At 61.8% G+C, this 21335-nt stretch overlaps 2 protein-coding genes across 7 annotated transcripts in view; one reads left to right on the forward strand and one right to left on the reverse strand.

Moving 5' to 3' along the window:
* Positions 1-10760: 10760 nt before the first annotated feature.
* Positions 10761-21335, reverse strand: part of PARP10 (poly(ADP-ribose) polymerase family member 10) — an 11518-nt gene continuing 943 nt past the window's right edge. The window contains exons 1-10 of one of the 6 annotated variants that reach the window (XM_007118189.3): positions 17970-18264; positions 17638-17892; positions 17329-17565; positions 16665-17248; positions 16333-16554; positions 16111-16207; positions 15284-15922; positions 15066-15199; positions 11630-11804; positions 10762-11551 (exon numbers count right to left, since the gene is read on the reverse strand). In XM_007118189.3, the coding sequence (XP_007118251.3) occupies positions 11205-11551; positions 11630-11804; positions 15066-15199; positions 15284-15922; positions 16111-16207; positions 16333-16554; positions 16665-17248; positions 17329-17565; positions 17638-17892; positions 17970-18264 (2985 nt within the window). In that variant the 3' untranslated portion in view covers positions 10762-11204. The other 5 variants (XM_055083191.1, XM_028485937.2, XM_055083192.1 and 2 more) reach the window with 5 other exon arrangements.
* Positions 20866-21335, forward strand: part of GRINA (glutamate ionotropic receptor NMDA type subunit associated protein 1) — a 3592-nt gene continuing 3122 nt past the window's right edge. The window contains exon 1 of the mRNA XM_007118178.2: positions 20866-20968. The gene's annotated coding sequence lies outside the window, so the exon portion shown is untranslated. The remainder of the gene's footprint in view (positions 20969-21335) is intronic.

Below are 21335 nucleotides of genomic sequence, written 5' to 3' on the forward strand. Positions count from 1 at the left end.
CCTCAGAAACCAGCGTGGGTAGCAGATGCCCCCCATCCTCTTCCTGACCCCAGGGCAGCAGGAAGGAAAGGTCCCTGCCAAGAGCTGACCACCCAGCTGGGAAGACCCTTCCGCAGCTAAACCATGACCCGAGCTCCCCCAGAGGAGGATGGGAGGAGGGGAGAGGGGAGGAAGCCCTGCAGGCTGTGCCCTGAGCCTTCCAAGTGGGCACCTGCCTCCCATCACCTGAGAAGGGGTTCCTGACTCCCCCTCCACCCAGCCACCATCACCTGGGGCCACCGCCAGATGACCCAGCCCATGGCCCCGCTGAGGTCCCAGACCTCACCACCCACAGCCCCTGCAGGCAGCCACAGCACCAGCTCTCCCAGCCCTGCGTCTCCCTGTCCAGTGTGGGCCTGCTTCTGGCCACTGCCCTTGGCCCCATGCCGGGCGGGGGCGCCTGGCCCCCGACCTGCACCATCCCTCTCCAGCCTCACTGCATCTGTTCCCAAGGTGCCCAGATCCTGCCGCCAACCCCCACCCCGCTGCCGGCTCCCCTCAGCCTCACTGGGGAAACTGAGGCCAGGAGGCAACATCGCCCACACCTTCCCAGCCCCACACCCTCCCATCGCCCATGCCTTCCCAGCCCCACACCTGTAGAAGCCTCTACCCCTGCTGAACCACAGGACCCTGAGTGGCAAGGGGTTGTCACGCCCACCCCCAGCACGTGCGGTTGGGCAAATGAGAGGGGTCACACGGCACTTGGGCCACCCAGGCCCCCGCCAGGCAGTGTCCTGCCCAGGCTGCTTTCTGCTGACAGCTCGGCCTCCATGTCACTGCCCCGTCCTGGATGGCGGCCTCCCTCTCACACGCTGCTGCACCCCTCACCGTCTCCACCTCCCTTCTCACTTCCTACACACCCCTTGGCACCCCCAATCTGACCACGCCCCCAAACAGGTCTCCCTGAGGTCCTGATATACCTTAGGACCACGCCAGGCGCTCTAAGGGCAGCCGGCTCCTGGTTCATTGCTCCTTCCCTTTCACTGGGCTGCCCGGACCACCCCCTGGGGAAGGCTCCCCCTCTGCCCCAGGCTTTACCCCGCCACCGCGTGGGCCCCAAGCACAGCGCCCAGCCTGGTCCCCCCAGCAACTCGAGTCTTCACATGTTGCCTGGCTCAACGATCATCTCAGTTTATCTGCCCCCAAGCTAAGCTCCTGTTCTTCCACCGCCCCTGCTGCAGAGGCACCACTCCACCCCCCAACCCCGCTGCTCCCCACCCCCACCTCCACTCCCACTCTACGGCAGCCCAGTCTGGGGTCTGGGTTTCTGCAGGGGTCCAGCTCGGGGTCCACTTTCCCTCCCACTCACCTGCTCATTTTCAAACCACGTTAATGAGGTGCAACAGGACACAGGCCCTGCCCTCAGGAAGCGGAGTTAGGCGGGAGAGAAGACATTTAAAATCCTCTTTGTTGGGCTTCCCCGGTGGCGCAGTGGTTAAGAATCCGCCTGCCGATGCAGGGGACACGGGTTCGAGCCCTGGTCCGGGAAGATCCCACGTGCCGCGCAGCAACTAAGCCCGTGCGCCACAACTACTGAGCCTGCGCTCTAGAGCCCGTGCGCCCACAACTACTGAGCCCATGTGCCGCAATTACTGAAGCCTGCGCGCCTAGAGCCCGCGCTCCGCAACAAGAGAAGCCACCACAGTGAGAAGCCTGCGCACCACAATGAAGAGTAGCCCCCGCTCGCCGCAACTAGAGAAAGCCCGCGCGCAGCAACGAAGACCCAATGCGGCTATAATAAATAAATAAATTTATTTTTAAAAAAGTAACAAACTGACAGAAAAATTAGAAACACTGATAACACAGAAGGAAGTTAACAGTCATAATAAATAAAGAACTCTTATAATTCAAAACAAAACACCTGACGGAGAAATGAACAATGCTTTTCAATACAAAGAGTGAATAACTGTGAAATGATAATCACTTAGTCAAAGAATGCAAATTAAAACAAATTAGAATTGTCTCATCAATCAATTGGCAAGGGATTGGAACTAGTCTGCCTTGTATCTCCTGGCTCATCTACGCCAGAGAACAATTTAGAAATACAATCATTTTTAATGATAAGCCCACATGTTCATGTAAAGGGACCAGATAAATAAGCGGAGGTACTTCCATGCAATGGAACACTTAGTACCCATTAAAAAGCATGAGGGTGCCAAGACCATTCAATGGGGAAAGAATAATCTTTTCAACAAATGGTGCAGGAACAACTGGGTATCCTCGTGCAAAAGAATAAAGTTGGGGTAATTATGTGGCGGTCCAGTGGTTAGGAATAAGCACTCTCACTGCTGGGGGTCCCGGGTTCGACCTCTGGTTGGGGAACTAAGATCCAGCAAGCCTCAAGGCACAGTTAAAAAAAAAAAAAGAATAAAGTTGGACCCCTACCTCACACCATACTCAAAAATTAATTCAAAATAGATCAAAGACCTAAATGTAAGAGCTAAAACTATAAAACTCTTGAAAGAAAAAAATATTGCCATAAATCTTCATAACTTTGGAATAGGCAATAGTGCTTAGATATGACACTAAAAGCACAAGCAACCAAGAAAAGAATAGGTAAATTGGACTCACCATTAAAATCTTTTGCGTTCCAAAGGACACCATCAAAAAAATAAAAAGACAACCCATAGAGTCAGAAAATATTTTTGCAAATCATCTATCTGATAAGGGACTTATATCTAGAATACATGAAGAACACTTACAACTCAATAATAAAAAGCTAAAAACCCAATTTAAAAATGGACGAAGCCTCTGGATAGACATTTCTGGAAAGAAGATACAGAAATAACCAACATGCAAAAGAAAAGGTGCTCAACATCATCAGTCATCAGGAAATGCAAATCAAAATCAAGAGAGACCACTTCACACCCACTAGGACTAAATGTCTATAATCAAAAAGGCAGATAATAAGTGCTGGTGAGGATGTGAAGAGATTGGAAGCTTCATACACTGCTCATGGGATCGTAGAATGGTGTAGCTGCTGTGGAAGGCAATCTGACAGTTCTTCAAACAGTTAAATATAGAATTATCACATGTTCCAAGCAATTCCACTCCTTGGTATATACCCAAGAGAGATGAAAACATACATCCACACAAAAACTGGCACACAAGTGTTCATAGCAGCACATTCATAATAGCCAAAAGGTGGAAACAACACAAATAGCCATCAGCATATCCAGAGATAAACAAAATGTAGTTTATCCATACCATGGAATGTTAGTCCATAAAAAAGAATGCAGAACCAATACACACTGTGACATGGATAAAACATTATGCTACGTGAAAGAAGCCAGACACAAAACTGTATGATTCCATTTATATGAAATATCCAATATAGGCAAATCCATAGAGACCTAAAGTAGATCAGTGTTTGCCAGGGGCTGGGGAATGTAAATGCTCTGAAATGGATTGTGCTGACCGTTTCACAAGTCAATTAATACACTAAAAACCACTGAATTCTTTCCCTCCCTCCCTCTCTTTCCCTTTCTTTCTCTCTCTCCGTCTCTCTCTCTCATAAACACACACACTATGGTCACCCCAGCCAGCGAGACTAGGGGCCCAAGGTGTGACTTTCACCTTTTTTCTTCATATACTTCCACAGTGCTTGTTTGTTTGTTTTTAGCACATTTTGCTTTTTTTTTTTTTTAATATTTACTTCTTTATTTGCCTGCACCGAGTCTTAGTTGAGGCATGCGGGTCTCTAGTTGTGGCATGCGAACTCTTAGCTGCAGCATGTGGGATCTAGTTCCCTGACCAGGGATCAAACCTGGGCCCCCTGCACTGGGAGCGCAGAGTCCTAGCCACTGGACCATCAGGGAAGTCCCAGCACATTTTGCTTTTGACCATAAACACAGACCAAAAGCCCTCTTCAAAGAGCCCCAAATAACTGCCAGCCTCCGATCCTACCAGTTGAGCTCTGGCCACCAAAGATGACACCCCATGCTCTCATCCACTCACCCATGCAAGCACCCTGCAAGTGCTGGCTGAGGGCCTGGGGCTGGTGCCAGGGACACAGATAACCAAGCTCAGAGTCCAGGACGGGAGACGGGGGGCCACGTGAGGAGGATGTCAGGCGCAATGGCACCGGGCAGGCCCAGGGCCTGACAGGGAGGTGGGGGAACCCTTCCAGCTGACTCTTAAAGCAAGCACGCTCCCTGCAGACGCGCTGACACTCCCCACCCCCGCCCGCCTCTCCAGCCCCACCTTCCCTAGACCACCGCAGGCCTTCCAGGTGGGTGCCTCCTGCAGGCTCCCTACCCCAACCCTGCCTGCAGCACCCGCCCCCCCCAAACCCCCACCCCACCAACATTCCTCCCCTCTGCCTCCCCTCTCCCCGCCCACTGCCCCTCCCTCAAGCCCTCCCCTCCCCCCGCCATCCACACTGACTCTGCTCCCAGCCCTGATGACACAACCTTGAAGTCTCTACACAAGCTGCCCAGACCCTCCCGGCCGGCGCTGCCCACGCCCTGCCCTGGACTTCATGCCCTGTCTGCCTGGACAGGCCTTTGGCCCTGCGCGCAAAGACCTGCCTCGGAAGCTTGGGGGGCTCCTTCCCCACACACCCTTCCCCCGCACCCGAATTCTCGCCCCCGCCCCCAGCCCTGCCCGTGCACCGGGACCACAGGCCCCTCCGGGCTCCCCGGGGGCAGCCCCGCCTCCGTAACTGTCGCAGGCCAGGCTCTGGAGACCCTCGCCAGCCCACAGGGAGCTCTCCAACCACAGGCCCAGGCGGCCTCGGCCCCGCAGGAATTTGTCCTGGAGCGAAGGCAGGGAGGATGGGGAGGGGCAAGGGGTTCAGGCAGACAGGAAGTGGAGATTGTTCTGGAAGGAGCAGGGCCCGGTGGGGAGAACTGGGGATTTCCAGAGGGAGAGCTGGGGAGTGACACCTCCACTGCTGTGGGGTGAGGGGACATAAAGGTGAGGGGCGAAGAAGCTGGATTTTGGAGGCAGATGGGCAAGTGCATCTCACGAGCAAGAGCAGGGCAAAGGCGGGGCTGGGGGCGAGTGCCGGTGCGAGGAAGAGGTCAGGAGGCAGAAGCCAGAGCCGTTCGTGGGCCCAGCGGTGGGCCAGGGGTCCCCGAGGGCAGAGCCTGCTAGGGCTTGCTGCGCCCCCCAGCCCCCAGCAAAGGCGGCGGGATCAGGGGCTTCCCGCTGCTCCCTCGCTAGGGGCGGCCTCCCCTCTGGGGCGGGGTGGGCCAGGGCCTCAGGCCTCCAGTAGGCGCAAGGGGCTCACGAGGATCAGGCCGCGGCCCATAGCCTGGCCGCTTCTGCTCCTTTAGGCCACTCCTGGGCCTTGGCAGTGGCCCCGACCCAGCCACAGGCACAGCCCCGCCCCCCATTCCCTTGCCTCAAGCCAGGAGGGGAGGTGACTCAGGGTAGCCCAGAAGCCTCCCCTCCCCTCGGCCCCGCTCGGCAGTCCCCGGCACCTACGCTCCCACTTCGCCACTCTCAGCCGCCCTCGGGCCAGTGCCGCACACTAGGGGGGCTTCACCGTGGCGGTGGCCAGTCCACTTTGGGCACATGCCCCAGCACCCGCAGGCAGGAAGCAGGCGAGCCCAGGAGGGGGCACGGGCCACGGCAGCCCGGCGTGCCCTCGCAGCAACCCTGGAAGCCCGCAGGGTCCTGTCAGGACTCACTCCTGAGAGGTGGGCCGGCATCCCGGGAGCAGGGGGCCACCGCTCCTCAGGCAGGGATGCTTCAGCTTGCTGCCCTGACAGCCTCTGGAACCACACACGGCCCTGCGATGTTACCTGACCAAGGAAGAGGCTGGAACAAAGCACTAGTTATTCTGTGTAGGTGTCCCTACTTTCACTAGAGTGGCCAGTTCATAAACAATTCCGTCTTGGGGTTTGCCAGGAGAGCTGTGGCCCAGTGGGCAGCTGCTTCCTTGCCCTGGACCAGTCCAGATGGACCCTCCCAGGCCAGGCCAGCCCTCCAGAGACATACCCTCCCTCCCTGCAGGTGCGGCAGTCAGGCTCAGGAGCCCACTGTCACGAGCGTCTCTTCCCGGCCCCAGCGAACTGGCCACAGAGGCAATGGATCGGCGACCACAGTGCTGACAAGCAGAAGCTGACAAGGAGAAGCACACAGCACGTCCACCCGCCCAGGACCCAGGAAAGCTGTGAGTGGAGGACTGCCTGGCAGAGGCGAGCCCTGGGCCCCGTGAAACCTCCCCTGCTTGCCTGGGCGAGGTCAGTGGATGGACAGCAGCTGCCCAGGCTCCAGGCAAGGTCCCAGCAGGACCTCTCTCCCTGAACTGCCCTTGGGGGCAGAGCCAGCATAACCAGCCATGTGGAGCTGGGACCTGCTCTGGGTCAGCTCTGCCCAGGGCCCCACCTCGACCCTCTCTAAGCCTCTGCGGGCCAGGAGCCAGGGCTGTGCCCACGCCTGCTCAGAGCCCAGCGCCCCAGGCAGTTGGGCTGTGGGCAGCTGACAGCAGTAAGGCCTGGACAGGTCCAGAGGCCCCAGGGGGTGTGGAGCAGGGCCAGCGGGGTCTGCCAAAGCCACGGAGTGGCTCCTCTAAAGAGGAGGAGGGGGCTGCCCTGACTTCCCCAGCCCACAGCTGCTCCCCAGGGGACAGTAAAGGGGCGTAAGAGGAGTCCCTGCCGAGGCGGGTGGCGGCCTAGGTGCTCACCCACTGGGGGAGGTGAGGAAAGGTAGCAACTATGCGACCCACTGCCAGGCAGTGGCAGCCACCCGCACCCCTGGGGGAAGCACCTAGCTGAGAGGCAGGGGACAGCTCTGCCTTGATCCACGTGTCTGCTGTGTACAGACTCCGGACACAGGACATTGGCCGGGGCGGGGCGGCCCACCCCACCCACCCGCGCCGCACGATGCCCTATTAAGGACATGACTATGGGGCTCCGCCGAGCGCGCTGCCTCTTCCTCGGGCGCCGGTGGCCGCGCGGGTCGAGCGAGGCTGGCGGCGGGGGCCGGGGCTGGGCTCCGATCGGGACGACTACCGCGGACGAGGTGTCAGAGGCCGGACTGTCCGGCCGGAGGACCTGTCAGGGCCGGCCAGACGGCAGGCAGCCCGCAGGGCGGGCGGGGGCGCCGTACCTTTGTACTTCTCCCGCACCTCCTCGTAGGCCTGGATGAAGTCCTGCTCGTCGGGCGGCGGACCAGGCGGCAGCAGGGCGGCCATGCCGGCGGCAGGCGCGGGACACGGCGGGGCGCTGCGGCGCAGAGCGGGCCTCCTGCCCCCGGCGGCCACTCGGTCCCTGCGGCCGCGCGCGCCGCTTAAAGGGGCCGCCCCCGCCCCGCCCCGCACCCAGGATGCCCCACGGGCGGGCGGGGCCCGGGGGAGAGGCGGCAGCGCGCCCGGGCGCCTCCCGGCGTCGGCCCGGCAGCCGCAGCGGAGCGGGCTGGGAGGCTACGAGTCTGCGTCCCGCGCCCGTCCCGGCGGGCGCACACCCCCTCCCCGCCCCCGCCCCAGTCGCCGGCCCGCCGACAGCCGGAGTTCTCCGCGTCCGGCCCTGCAGGGGCCCCCTCCCTCCCCAGCCGCGAGCTCTCCGCCACCCTGCCAGACCCAGCGACCTCACCTGGCCGCCCCCCCACCCCGCTTCTGCTCCAACCGCCGCTACCTGGGATCCTTCTGCTGCAACCTGGGAGGTAGAGTGGGTATCTTCAATATGAAACCCTTACACACAAAAACTTAACTACGAATAAAAGGACTGAAATAGGGAATTTACAGAAGAAAAAATAATTGGTTAAAAAAAAAAGACAAATTCTTTGCCACCCATCAGATTGGCAATCCCCCATCTCCCAGTGTTGAGAAATGCCCTCTCCAGAATGCCCCCGGCAATGTTCCTCTAACTGGAAATGCCACAAACCCTGTGGCCAGAAGCCCCACTTCCAGGGCTCAGGACTAAGAGGGTCGTCAGGTGTCCACAAAGAGCGCCCGCAGGGCCTGAGAGCGAAGAGGGTCCCGGGCTGCGGGAGGACATTCTGGGTGCACTTTCATGTGAGAGAAAAAAAGCCTCGTCCTTTAACATCCGGATGTGACATGTGAAAAGGACTGGCGGTCCCATGCCATGTCCACACTGGCCCCCGGGGGTGGGGCAGACGGTGAGGTTCCCCTTCACGCTGTCCCGCTCCCCTGCGTCCCCACAAGCTGTTGCTTGTGCTTCCACCCACAAAGTTCCTTGCTGCCCACGCCACCATCTTCGCCCGGCACTGGGCTTCAGGCCTCTTCCCACGCACCTCGGTCCACCCTCCCGGTCTCCTGCAGGGCCAGCCCGTCCCCCAGACCCTCATCATCATTCTGTCCTAGCCGACGGGACAGGGTCAGTAGTCCACAGACTGATCCAGAGACCCTCAGCTGGCTCCTCCCTTCCCAGCACGCCCTGCCCAATAGCCTCAAGCCCTAGGTCACCTACTTCCCAAAGGGAGGAGCCACTGTCCAGCTGCCAGCCCGACACTGTCAGGGGCCTTGCACTGGGCCTTCCCCATCCTCCCTGCAAGAATGGCAGCTACTAGAGGGCAAGGCCGGACCCTGGCTCAGGGAGGGGCTGGGGCTCTCACCAACCAGGTGGCCCCTCCTGTCCTGCTCCTATATGCTTCTACCCACCCCACCCCCATGGTGGCAGCCAAGACCAGGGGCCTCGAAGGCGGCTTTGCCCCAGGATCCCAAGAAAGTGTCATCATCACATCTGGGCACTGGACCCTTGTCCTGAGACCAATGATGGTGCCACCTCAGCAAGCTCAACCTCAGGCCTCATGCAGCTGACCGGGTGGAGCCAGCAGGTGGCGCTGTGCTGTCTGCAACCACCTGGGAGAGGAGAGGCCCCCTCTGACCCGCAGATCACCCTCAGGTCTCATCCCAGTCCTATACCTGCACAGAGCACACAGCACGTGCTCAGTCAACAAGCAAATGTTTATGAATTGAACAGACGAAGCTCTTCAGCATCGTTACCTGCAATGCGGATGACTGCTCGCTCGGCAGGGTCCAAGACACTCCCATTCCCCCCAGGGCCACCTCCGCTTAGCCGGCTCCGCTGTGTTTTCTCCAGGTTCCAGGGCAGTGTGTCCCCAGGGCTGGGCGAGCCACTGCCTCCGTTGGAGCCATCCTCAACCACTGCCCGAACCTCGTGGTGCTCGCCCGACATGGCCTCCTGGAGAGGGAGCGGCGGGGGGGGGGGGGGTGTCACACCACCGTGTATGGGGGGGATACTGCATACTGACCCACCACATTCTTAATCTAAACATGGACCCCACCCCATCCACCCTGTCATCTGGACACGGACACCCACACCGCTCCTATGTCCCGCTTCATCTACACACTGAACCCCGACCCTCTTAACCCAGACACGGACAACCCTTTGCAGCCATCCACAGCTGGCCTCACCCCCTCCAGCTCATTCCTCTGATATCCACACGGTTACCCCCCCGCAAGACATCGACCTCACTCCCTCCAGTCTATCACTGGGACACTGATACCCCCCACCCCCCAACATTCACTGCCACTCTCTTCTCTTAGTTACCCAAACACTGACCCCTCCACGTTGTCAACAGGGGTTCACCCAATCAGAAGACACTGATCCCCCCTCCACCCCATCACTCAGACACTGGCCTCCGATCCCTCCATCCCAAACCTGGACCCCATCTCCTCTACTCCTCGAGTCAGCAAGCAAGCCAGGCCATGAGGAACCACTGGCTGCTGCCCCTCCCCTCAGCGGCCTTCAGGGAAGGACCCAGACCCCGCACCTCGCACACTGGCTCTACCTCCAAGCTGTCTGAGCCAATAGCGCTCCCCGTCGCCTTACCCCACCCCGGCCCCAACGCAGTCCCACCTCGGTCTCCGCAGTGAAGGCCTATAAATAGCCAGAGCCGCATCAGCGTGGGCCGCGGGAGCTCTGCTGCGGCAAGCATGGGTGGGAGCCTCGGCTGCCCCTCCAGCGGCCCACCCTGCGCGGCACGTACACCGCACCGCGGAGCTGCCGAAGGGCACCCACACCCGCGCGTGCGCGCCCCTCAGCTCCCGGGCCCCACAAGCGCTGGCGTGCAGGAGGTGAATGGGGCTCTGTCCCGGCGGGGCCGGGCTGGCGCGGGGGCACAATGTGGGCTCTGTGCCTCCGCCCCTAGGCTAAGGGCTGGGGAGGAGACGGCGGGCACCGAGCTGGGGGCCACCCTGCCCCGCCCCCTACAGCCCGTCCGCAAGGCGCCTCCGCTCCAGTCCCCCGGCCGGAGCCCCACCGCCAGCCGCACCACCCCAGCCGCCTTTCCTGCCCACACCCCGGGCACCGCCCGTCCAGTTCCGCAGTCTCCGCGCGCGGAGGTGGCGTCCTCCTGAGGGAGGAGGGGAAGGGACGCAGCCTCTGGTTCCGCGATGCCTGCGGAGGAAGAGTCCCTACGCCACCCCGCGGGTCCCGCCCGCCACGCGCCTCTCTGTCCCGGCCCCTCTCTGTCCCAGCCCCGGTCTTACGTGCCCGGTGGCTCAGCTCCGCTGGGCTCGGCCAGCGCGGTCGGACGGCTGGTGCCGAGAGAGCTGCGCAGGCTGGGCGGGCGGGGCGAGCCCGGAGCCCCGCCCCGGCCGCGAACCGAGCGCCGCCCGTGCGGCCCCTGCGCCCGAGTGCGCGCGGGGCTGGAGCGCGAGCGCGGCTTCTGCCGGGTACCGTCCCGCGCGCGCACCCCCACCGCCCGGCACGGCCCCCTCCCCGCGCGCAGAGGGCGGGCCGGTCGGCAAGGAGACGTCGTTAGGGGAGCGGAGCGTGCGTGACACTAAGGCGACGCGGGGTCGCTCGGGTGCGCGCCGGGTCCGGCCTCTGCCGGCTGCCCAGGGCCGCCCCAAAGCACCAGCGGACTCTGCGCCCCGGCCCCCGCCCCTAGCCATGCCCCCAAACAGGTCGGACTCGAAGCTCGCAGGTCACACCGCCTGGTTTCACGTACACATTTATTCAAACAACACAGTCGCGCTCGGGCGAGGGCCGGCCCCCCTCCTCTTGGGCTCTGCTGACCCCTGGTGGTTGGGCCGGCCCGGGGGTGCGGGGGGCGGGGAACCCTGCCCAAGCCCTCCTCGTCCGGCCGCCCGTATGGGCACCACTGCAGGAGGCAGGGGCGCCCCCGGGGGCAGCTCGGGCGGGGGAGGGGGCGGTGGGGCTGTGTGGAGCGGGGAGCCTGGTGAGCAGGAGGCCAGCGGCTGGGCCGAGGGGGCGGGGCCTCTTGGGTTAGGTGGCTGGGGAGTTGCTCAAGAGCCCAGGGGCCTCTCCAAGGGGAGACCGGGACATGTGCTTGCAAGTGATGAGGTGTGTGGGCAGCGCCTGGGTGTCGTGAAAGATGACGAAGATGCCGGGCCGGGGGAGGCAGTCCACCGCGCTGTCGTAGCGCAGGAGCGCGTGGCCGGGGGGCCGCGAGGGGGGTGCCCGCAGCCCGCGGCGGCCCTGCCCGTAGTCGCCGGTCAGCACCCGCGCCACGAACACCGCCTTGTGGCCCTCGGCGTCGGGGGGCGAGTAGCGGTCCAACACCGCCAGGGAGGCGCGCTTGGCGAAGTACACGCCCTGTCCGTAGAGCGTGCCTGCGGGCGGGGGAGGCACGGGGGTCAGGGTGGTTACGGTGGGCAGAGACCACGCCCCTTCAGGGCCCCAGGCCTCACCGTTGCGGCCGCAAAAGCTGCGGTTGAAGCCGTGCGCGCAGATGTCCGGGACGGTGGCCACCGACGTGCCGTGGTACAGGACCTGCTCGGCCGGCCGCCGGTCACAGCACTGCTCCAGGCGCTCCCGGTGCAGTTCGTACTGCTGCTGCAGCAGCGGGTGCAACACACGCTCCACCTGCGGGCGGCCTTGGTCAGAGCCAGACTATTGTATCCCCTGGGCCACAGGGCAGGGCTGAGCCCGGAAATCAAGAGCCCTCTCCTGGAGGAGTTCAGGGCCTGGGGAGACCTCACAGCTCCTGTCATGCTCTGCCCAGTAGCAGACATTAGGCGGACGTTCGCCACCTCCACGGAGCCCCAAGTGGCATTGGAGGGCTTCCAGGGGGGTCTGCAGGGAGGCAACCCATTCACTCACCAGAACCCTGCACCCACTGCCAGGCCTCTGCGGAGGAAAGCTGAGCCCCCCGCCTGCATTGCCCGCAGGACTTCACTCCCAATGCCAGGAGATGCCCCGGACCTCTCAGTGATGGGAGACCAAGGTGACCAACCCAGCAGTCAACCTAAGAGGAGCCAACTCAGGGACCCAAAAAGTTTCTAAAGAAATTCTAACTAGTCACTTCAGAGGGATGCAAATGAATATTATATCCATGAAACAAGACGACCTACCGTGAAAAAGAAACAGTCTGAAAATTAAAGAGTTCTTACATTAAGAATGGAATTGCTGAACTGCATCCAGTGGGTGTGGGTAGTAATAAGATGATGAAGATGGAGTTCAGGAAGTGACTCAGAGTGCAGAGCTAAAGAAAAGAGTCGGGAACTGTGAGAGGACAGATGAGGGAAGGGGGAGGAGCTCTAAGCTCTGAGTCATAGGAGCTCCACAAGAAGACACCCAACAGGTGATGGGAGCAAGTGAGGACTTAATGGAAGACAGTTTGCCTGAGCTGAAGGCAGCATCTTCAGATGGAAAGGATCTTGCCATAAAATGCCAAAGACAGTGTGAAAAGGCACATACCTGCTTGGAAAACTTCAACCTTCAAAGTGAAAGAAAAGTCTACAAGTGTCCAGATGCACGCGTGCGCGCGCGCGCACGCACACACACACACACACACACACACACACACACACACACACCCCAAAGTCGACATACAGACATGGAAAAAAACCTCACGTTTTCATATTGGGGTCCTCACCAGCAATACTGGATGCTAAGAGACCATAGAAGGATTTTTTTTTTTTCTTGCCTTTCCAAGAACAAAAAATTTTAAGGAGGATAGAAAAAGAGTTAAGTCTTTCAAAGATCTGAAGGAAAACATGTTTTGATTTTGAACCCTATATCCAGCCAAACTATGAATGGTGATGACAAAATAAGGACAGATTAAGGTATGCAAGAACCAGCTGTGTTTAAGTTAACAGAAATGTCTTAATAAACACATAGCATCTTTTGTTTGAAAAAATACCAATATCAAATTATAGTTGCAAATTACTTCTAACTGCAAAAAGCAAAATACATTTAAAAGTCCAAAACTTTGGCTACTCACTCAAGGAGATACTTCTACTACACAGAAAAGGAATCTATGCAAGAAGGTGACAGGGTCACCAAGAGTAAGCCAGCAGCCAAGCACCACAGAGAAAAACGAAGAAAGTAAACAAAATCAAGAGCCATTAGTTGGGCTTCCCTGGTGGCACAGTGGTTAAGAATCCACCTGCCAGTGCAAAGGACACGGGTTCAAGCCCTGGTCCGGGAAGATCCCACATACCGCGGAGCAACTAAGCCCGTGCGCCACAGCTACTGAGCCTGCGCTCTAGAGCCCGCGAGCCACAACTACTGAAGCCTGCAGGCCTAGAGCCTGTGCTCCGCAACAAGAGAAGCCACCGCAGTGAGAAGCCCGTGCACTACAACGAAGAGTAGCCCCAGCTCGCTGCCACTAGAGAAAGCGCACGCGCAGAGCAACGAAGACCCAACGCAGCCTAAAAAATAAATAAATAAAATAAGTCTATTAAAAAAAAAAAAGAGCCATTAGTCCTTGAATCCTAGAATATTCTCTTTCATGCAACATGGTTTAAATAACTAGGTTTTTCATTTCCCCCTTTCCTCTCTGGTCCAGTGGTAAATATTTTTTCATTCTCATTATATATTGATCAACCTATGGCCCAAAATAATGTCACTGGCCAAACTGTGAGATGGAAGAGGGAGGAGGAGGTGAAAGGGGGGAAGGGAAGCCCATTCTCCTGATCTTCCGTGCAGGGAGGCAAGAAACAGTCTCTAAAATCGTTAAGTGGAAAAAAGACTCAAGTGTACCACGTAAAGTCACAAAGGTCCTGCTGGAAGAATCAAGCGCACGTGACTAACAGCCTCAGGAGGAGCACGGGCATGCGCGCAGGGCGTCCTCCCCTCTCCAAGTGCAGAAGTGACGGTGGCTACGTCCACCCGGAGTCACAGTGGACATCCCCGGGAAAGCGGTGGGGCTGGTTCTGGTGGCGGACTGGGCCCGGTCTGGGAAAGGCGTGAGGGTCCGCATATCTGACCAGATCCGGGTTGCTATTGCTGCCCCCAGGCCCACCCACCCACAAGTTGGTGCATCAGCAGTCAAGAGGGCCACCTGGCTTCACCCGCAGCACCGTGAGCCCAGCTCTCCAGCGCCCCGAGATTGCTTCCCCTGAGCTGGAAGCACTCAGCCCTGCACTCTGCTGCAGCTCCTCTCTGCCCCCTCGCTTCCACAGCCTGGCCCAGCTCTCACCTCCCAGTCGCTCTCCACCCCTGCCTGGCACACAGCCCCTCCTCAGTCCTTCCTTCTGGCCCTGCAGGCACTCTGGCCCTCGCTGCCTCCAGCGCCCCGCCTCTGAGCCCCTCCTTCTCAGCCTCTGCTTCCCACCTGCCTGGGTGGCCAGGGCTCACTGGGGCTCCCAGAGCTTCATTCGGGTCCCCCACCCGTGGTGCCCAGCCCTTTCCACGACCCAACCGTGCTCAGAGTTGCCACGTTCAACAAGTGAAAATGTAGGAGGCGGCTGCCTGGCTGCAGCCAGCCCTCTTCCCGCTGGAGCAGACCCCTTGGGAGGCAGACGGCCCCCAGAACAGCACCCGGAACAACGGGTGGAATGGGACATCCTCACAGCAGCCACGAGATGGCATCACCACCCCACGTTCTAGAGGAAGAAACCGTGGCCGGCATCGGGCTGTAACCGGAGAAGTGGGGACCTGCGCTGGGACCCCCTAAGCCCTACAGCCTTCTGTCTCCCTGGCCGCACACTCGTGAACACCCTTCGGGCAGGGAACGGGGCTGTGGAGCTCTGATGCTCCCCTGCCCCCCACAGCCTTCAGCCTGCCGGGCAGCTTCTGGCCAGCCGACCCTGACGCAGGCAAGAGGGAGACCCCACAGGCTCTGCAAGGCAAAGATGGCGCCAGGAGCCCAGAGGCTGGCAAGGCAGGGCGTGGACTCACCTGGACAACACAGATCCTGCCGTGGGCAGCGTCCAGTGTGTCGCAGAAGGCCTGCACTACCGTATGGAACTCACTGCTGCTCTCGGCCACACACTCCAGCCTGCCCAAGGGCTCCCTCGGCCTCTGCTGTGGCACTGACACACCGGGAGAAAGGGGGTACGGGCCATGCCTGGGGCACCGGTCCACCCTGCCCTCCCCCGTGCGGGCTGCAGACTCACGAGTGGGGCCCGAAGCCACCGAGGGAAAGGCCAAGCTCTGATCCCAGGGGCCAGCCTGCAGCGCTGCTAAGTGGCGGGCCGCACGGGTGGGCTGGGTCCCAAAGCCACGGAGGACGGTGCGGTCACCACGAAGGGCAACACTCACGCCGTGGCGCCGCTCCAGGCGGGCGCACAGCTCCGCGGGCAGCACGCAGCCCTGGGGCCCCACCGTCTCCTCCCGGAGGTGCACCTCCAAGGCCGCCTCTAGGGTCCGGTCCAGCTCATCCATATCTTGCTCAAAGGTTGCATGCACCTCCAGCTGGGCCCAGCTACCAGGCGCCCCACCCCGGAGCTCCTGTTCTTCCTCCAGCGGGGGCGGCTCCAGCAGGGAGAGGGCCAGGGCCCGCTGCAGCGCCACAGCCTCCTCCCGCTCGGCCACCTGGCCTTGTGGCTCCAGTGACCGGTAGAGAGCCAGCTGCAGCTCGGCCTCCTCCTCCAGCCGCCCAGGCGCCCCGGTGCTGGGGGCCACGGGCCCTTCCCCAGCCCTGGGAGTCTTCTCCTCCTCCGGCTGCCCCTCAGGCTCCTCCTCCCCCAGCTCCAGTGGCAGCCAGTCTTCCCCGTCCAGGCCCTCCAGGGCGGCCAGCAGCTCTCGGACCTCCTCTGGGAACAGGGAGAGGCACCGAGTCAGGGGTCAAGTCCAGCCAGGATGGGGCTGAAGGAGAGGACTAGTCAGGGGACGGGTGGAAGATAGAGAGGGGGTTAGAGGGTATATGGTCACAGGGCAGAGCAGCAGAGGATGAGGTCAAGAAAGGGCTGCAGGATGTGCCAGGGTCCCCAGGGAGCCCTACCTAGGCTCATATTCTCCTGGTCACTGTCCGTATTGTCTGGAGGCCACAGGGTGTGGGAGTGGCCAGGGAGGGCCTGTAGGGCCTCAGTGGGGTCCACCTGTTGGGAAAGAATGCCAGTACCCTCCAGACACATACCCCTCCCAGGCCTCTGAGCAAGGGTGGAGGAGGTACGGGGGGCTGAGGTGTGGGGGAGGGGAGGGGAGGGGAGGGCTCCATGTCTACCTCTCCCAGGTCTGTGTCCAGGGCAGCCCTGGCCAGACGCTCTGTCCCAAAGACGCACTGGAACTGAGCTTCCAGCCCCCGCAGAAGGTGCTGCCCCTCTGGGCTCAGCAGGAACCTGGCACTGCCTGGGTGCTTCAGGCTCAGCACGTGACAGCTAACGCTGCCCAACAGACTTTGCAGAAACTCCTCGGCTGCCTGGCATGGGGCCAGGGCTCCGCAGAGCTGCAGGACCAAGGGGCGGGGTGAGGAGGAGCAGTTAGCAGGTTTAGGGCACAGGAAAGGCACCCAGAACCCCCAGTAGTAGCGGTGAGGAATCCTCAGGGGTCACTTACCCGAAATCCAGTCGTATCTGATCCCTCGAGTGGGAAGAGGGCAACGTCTCCCAGGCCAGCAAGAAGGTCCTCATGATAGCGTTGAATGAAGCGCATTGCTCCCAGCTCCATCGGCAGCACTGTCTCCACCAGGCCCTCCTGCCCCGGTGACCCCACGGGGCCCAGGCTCATTGATGCCACCTGCTCCAGAGACTCCACGGCGATCTCCACTGGGCCTGGAGACCCCGGAGGCCCCGGGCTCACCAGCGCCCCCTGTTCTGAAGACCCCATGGGCCCTGAGCTGACGGGACTGGCCTGTCCCAGAGAGGACCTGTCCCAGAGAGGGCCTGTTCTCAGAGAGGCTCCTGTTTGCCCCGGTGCCTCCTCAGAGCCCAATGTCACATTCCCTGCACAATTCTGTGCCCTTGCTGGCCCTCCGGCCTCCAGGAGAGCACGCCTGGGGGCCCCCGGCCCCAACCCGGCCAAGCGGTCCCCTCCACTGGTGTGCTCGCTGAGCTCCTCGGGCTCCAGGACATCGTAGTGGGGGACAAGGCTCAGCTCGGAGCCCTGCAGCTGGTGGGCCCGCTGCAGCACCCGCTCGGCCACTTGGAGGAAGGGAAAGGACACAAGTCGTCAGGGCTCCAAGGCATAGGGAGGGCGGGCCGCCCTGTCCAGCCCCACTCACCCTGCCACTGCCGGAAGGAAGCGATGGTGCCCAGGTGCCCTGGCAGGCTGCGCACGCCCTCCAGGGGCCCCCCGCCACTGCGGCGCTCGTTCTCCAGGTACAGCTCCAGCAGCAGCAGGTCTGCAGGGGGGTTGCCCCCCACGACACGCACAGCCCGGGCCTGAGGCACCCAGGCCAGGGAGACCTCAGCCCCCTCCAGGCCCAGGGCCTGCGCGTGCTCCTCCAGGACGCGGGCTTCTGTGGGGAGGGTGCGAGTCAGCTCGGGGCAGCACCCCCGAAAGGCACGTCTGCCCCAATCCCGCCTCTCACCTGCCTCTGAAAGGGGCTTGGGCAGCTGCACCAGGGCCCGGTCTGGCCGGGGACTGGCCAGGGCACGGCACGGCTGCCCCGGCTGCCCTGCGGCACAAAGCAGGGCTTGGACGTACTGCTCCAGGCGCTGGGGTCCCATGCCAGCAGACAGTCCCTGGAGCAGTAGGCGCGAACGGGCGCGTGGTGGGGCTGGCCGCAGGCTCAGGCGAGCGCCGTGCAGAGTGTGCTCCTCCTGGGCCAAGACCCTCGCTGCATCTGCAGGCAGGGGGAGGGGGTGTCAGGGCCGGCGGCCCATGGGGGCCCAGGCTGCCCCTTTGCACGGGTCCCCTCACCTGCAGCCTCCTGGAAGGTGAGAATGCCCCCGCGGCCAAGCCTCTGCCAACTCGACACAGGTCCACCCCCAGAGCTTCGACGGTTCTCGAAGTAGAGTGTGAGCAGCTCGTCTGGGACGTCGGGGGGCAGGCCTCTGAGTTCCACGGCTGCCCCCAGCTCCGCCTCTTCCTCGTCCATCATCACAGCCTGGGCCGGAGGAGCAGGTGGGGTAGCAGCCCACAGCCCCGCCTCACCCCTCGCAGGCCCCTGGGCAGCGTTCCCTGGCACCCCCCTCACTGTGGGGCTGGCCCACATCCCCCACTCACGCTCCCCAGCTGCCTGGGCCGCCGAGGCCTAGGCCTTCAGCCGGCCGGCCTCCTTCCCCTTCGCCCTGAAGCCGAAGGGCTGGGACAAGAAAACAAAAGTGAAACCGTGGGAGGGAGGGAGGGGCCAGCAGTGCTGGGGCCGAGCGGCTGCCTCTCTGGTGCTTCCCGTCTCAGGCCCCTCCTGCAGAACTTTCCAGCCCCACCCCCAGCTCCTCAGCCCTCGGCCTGGGCCACCCGCCCCACCTGTCTGACCTCAGCCCAGCGGCTGGCCGGGTGGGGGGGTGTCCACTCGCGGTCCTCCACTCCCACGGGCCCTTCCCTGTGAGCCTCAGTACGGCCAGTCGCCCTCCCTGGTAAATCCACACGGGGGGCTCGGATCATCGCCCTCCACCCGAGACCTGAAGCCTCCGTGTTACCCTCCCCCACCGCTCGAGCACCTCGGGGCTCTGGCCGGCCCGGCCGAGGCTGGCTCTCAACTCTCCCCAGCGACCTGGGCGACACACAGGGGACCGACCTCCCACCCCGCGAGGGTGGGTCGGCAGCTCCCACTCCTGACCTACGAGAGCTTCCATCCCAGCGCAGCCTTCCTCCCTGCCCCGCCCGCACACCTCCCCGCCTCCCCAGCCTACGCTGTCCTCGGAGGTGGCGGCGGCACCAAGGCTGACCGCCAAGGGGCTGATGCTGTGCTCACGGGCCTTGCTGCAGCACATCCCCGTGACAGAGGGGACGGACGCGGAGCCTCATGCTTGGCTGCACCTTTACGATCCACAGTCCCTCCTTGCTGCCGCCGAGTAGCCCCCTTGCCTGTGCTCCACTGGCCGCCAGCCTTTCAGAGAGTTGTGCCCCCCGCTGCTCTCCATCTCGCACCTCCCACTTATCCCTCAGCCACGAAAACCCAGCCTCCGCCCCTGCCACTTCTCCAAGGAATTGAGGACCTGTCCAGTCTGTGCCCCGAGCCCTACACCCAGCCCCCTGGCTGCCCCCACCCTGACCTGAGCCTCCATCATCTCTTGCCTGGATTACTACTCTGACCTCTTAACTGATCTCTCTCTGCCAATCCTGCCCACTCGCACTGTCCATCCGCAACAGAGGGCAGGGTGAGCCTTATAAGTGGCACCGACAGCTGCTACAGCTGGCTCCAGAGTAAAGCCAAAGTCCTTGGGAGGACCTGCCAGGCTGGACTGACCGGGCCCCAGTCCCTTCTGCCGCACCCCCCCGCATCCCCCATCCTCCGTCATCCAGTGCAGCAGACCCTCCTCCCCGATGCCCTTGCACTGGCCCTTCCCTCTTCCCAGACCAGCCTCTCCTACAGAGCCACCTGGCCACCCCTCCCCCGGATTCACCTTACCAGGTTCTTGGTGGCAGATTCCAGTTGAACCTAAAATTCTTCAAGGAACTGTGACTTGCATGGGCCCCTCCTAGGGCCCTGGGCTCAACTTCACATTTGTCATTTTTCATTATTTTTCTTAAAAAAGACCCCTCAAATTGTATGAGCTTCTAGTTCTACAAAACCTGAAGTCATCCCTGCCTGCTCTATATTTTCTCCTCTCCTGGAACTCATCATCTTCTAACATACTGTATAATTTACTTATTACACCAATCCCTGCTACCACAGGCGGCAGTGTGCTGGAGCAACTCACATCATGACTACATTGTTCAATTTTCAGGAATCTTTGTGAATCAGTTGTTAAACTGGTGGTCGCTTGAAATCAGCCACGATGGGGTATTTCTATGAAGGACAAGTGCAAAGGTACAGATCAGGGTTTCCCCTCCCTGGGGCCCGCCGTTCAACGGTGAACCAGCACACCAGCTGCACAGGACAGAGCCTCTTCCCAATCACTGCTGGGCCTGGGAGAGGCCACTATCCAAGAGGCCGGAAAGTACAGTAAGATTCCTAGGCCCCAGGTGGAGAGGCACTCCTGCAGAGGGCTCCAGGAGACCACGTCGCAGGGATGTCCCTGGAGGTGGCAGGCAGCACTTCCTCAGGACCGCTGGAGCCGAGGGAATTTAACTTGGCCTCCAGTCCTGGGGTATCTCTAAGCCTCAGCCCCTTAGCAGCGAAACAGGGCTAAGAATGCCACCCTTACAGCTTGTGATTCTGTGATAAAAACAAGTAAGGATAACTGGTCTAGTAGGGACCTGGACTTGTTTCCTAGAGAGGATAGAGCATTTAAACAATTAGGCCTCTTGATGTGGAACAGACTTGGATGAAAGGGGAAGTGGAGTTTTAAGGCCAAGGAGGGATGGAGAGTGCTTGTCAGACTTAGCAAATCCCAGATTTAGGAATAAATTTCTCAAAATTCCCTGACCCTTGAAATTGGAGAGGCTAGGTCTCAGCCTCCAGAGGTCTACAGCCCTCACGGCCGAAGGCCACCCCTCAGCGGACAGGATGGGACGCGGGTCCCGGGCCTGGGGCTCGGAAAGAAGCCCGCAGGGCGACCCAGTCGGGTAGGGTCCATCCGCGAGAAGCCCCCGCGTTCCCCGCGGAGCCCAGCCCACGGCCCCGCCCCCGCGCCGCCGGCCCCGCCCCGTCACAAGGCCCCGCTGCGTCTCCCGAGCCGCAGGCGCAGGCCCAGCCCAGCCGGCCGCGGAGCGGGAGCGGGTGCGGGTGCGGGCGCGGGCACAGCGGCCGTCGACCGCGCGGCCGCGCAGCGGACACCGGGCGCACAGGCCTGAGGCGACTCGCGCGACTGGTGAGTCCCCGGCCCAAGCCCAGCAGCGTGTCTACTCGCTCAGCGGCCGGCCACTGCCGCCCCCGCGCGGGCCCTGCGCAGCAGACAGGCGTTGCGGTGGGTCAGTCGGTCGGTCCGGCCGGGCGCGCGGCCCGCGGGGGCCGGGGGGCGGTGGCGGCGGGGCCGGGGAGCCGGAGGGCCCAGGGCGGGCGGGGGCGGCGCACTGCGGCGACAGCCGGACGGGCGGTCCGAGCGCCCCCCGAACGGGCAGGAGGGCCCACCCCGCCCTCGGTGCGGGTTGCGTGGCCGCCGCCACCACCCGCCTCGCCCCCACGTCCGCTTTGTTCCCCCGCACGCCCTCTGCTCGCTTCCATCCCCGCCCCCCCCC

This window comes from Physeter macrocephalus, unplaced genomic scaffold, assembly GCF_002837175.3.
Source record: "Physeter macrocephalus isolate SW-GA unplaced genomic scaffold, ASM283717v5 random_602, whole genome shotgun sequence".
NCBI classification, from domain to species: Eukaryota; Metazoa; Chordata; class Mammalia; order Artiodactyla; family Physeteridae; genus Physeter; species Physeter macrocephalus.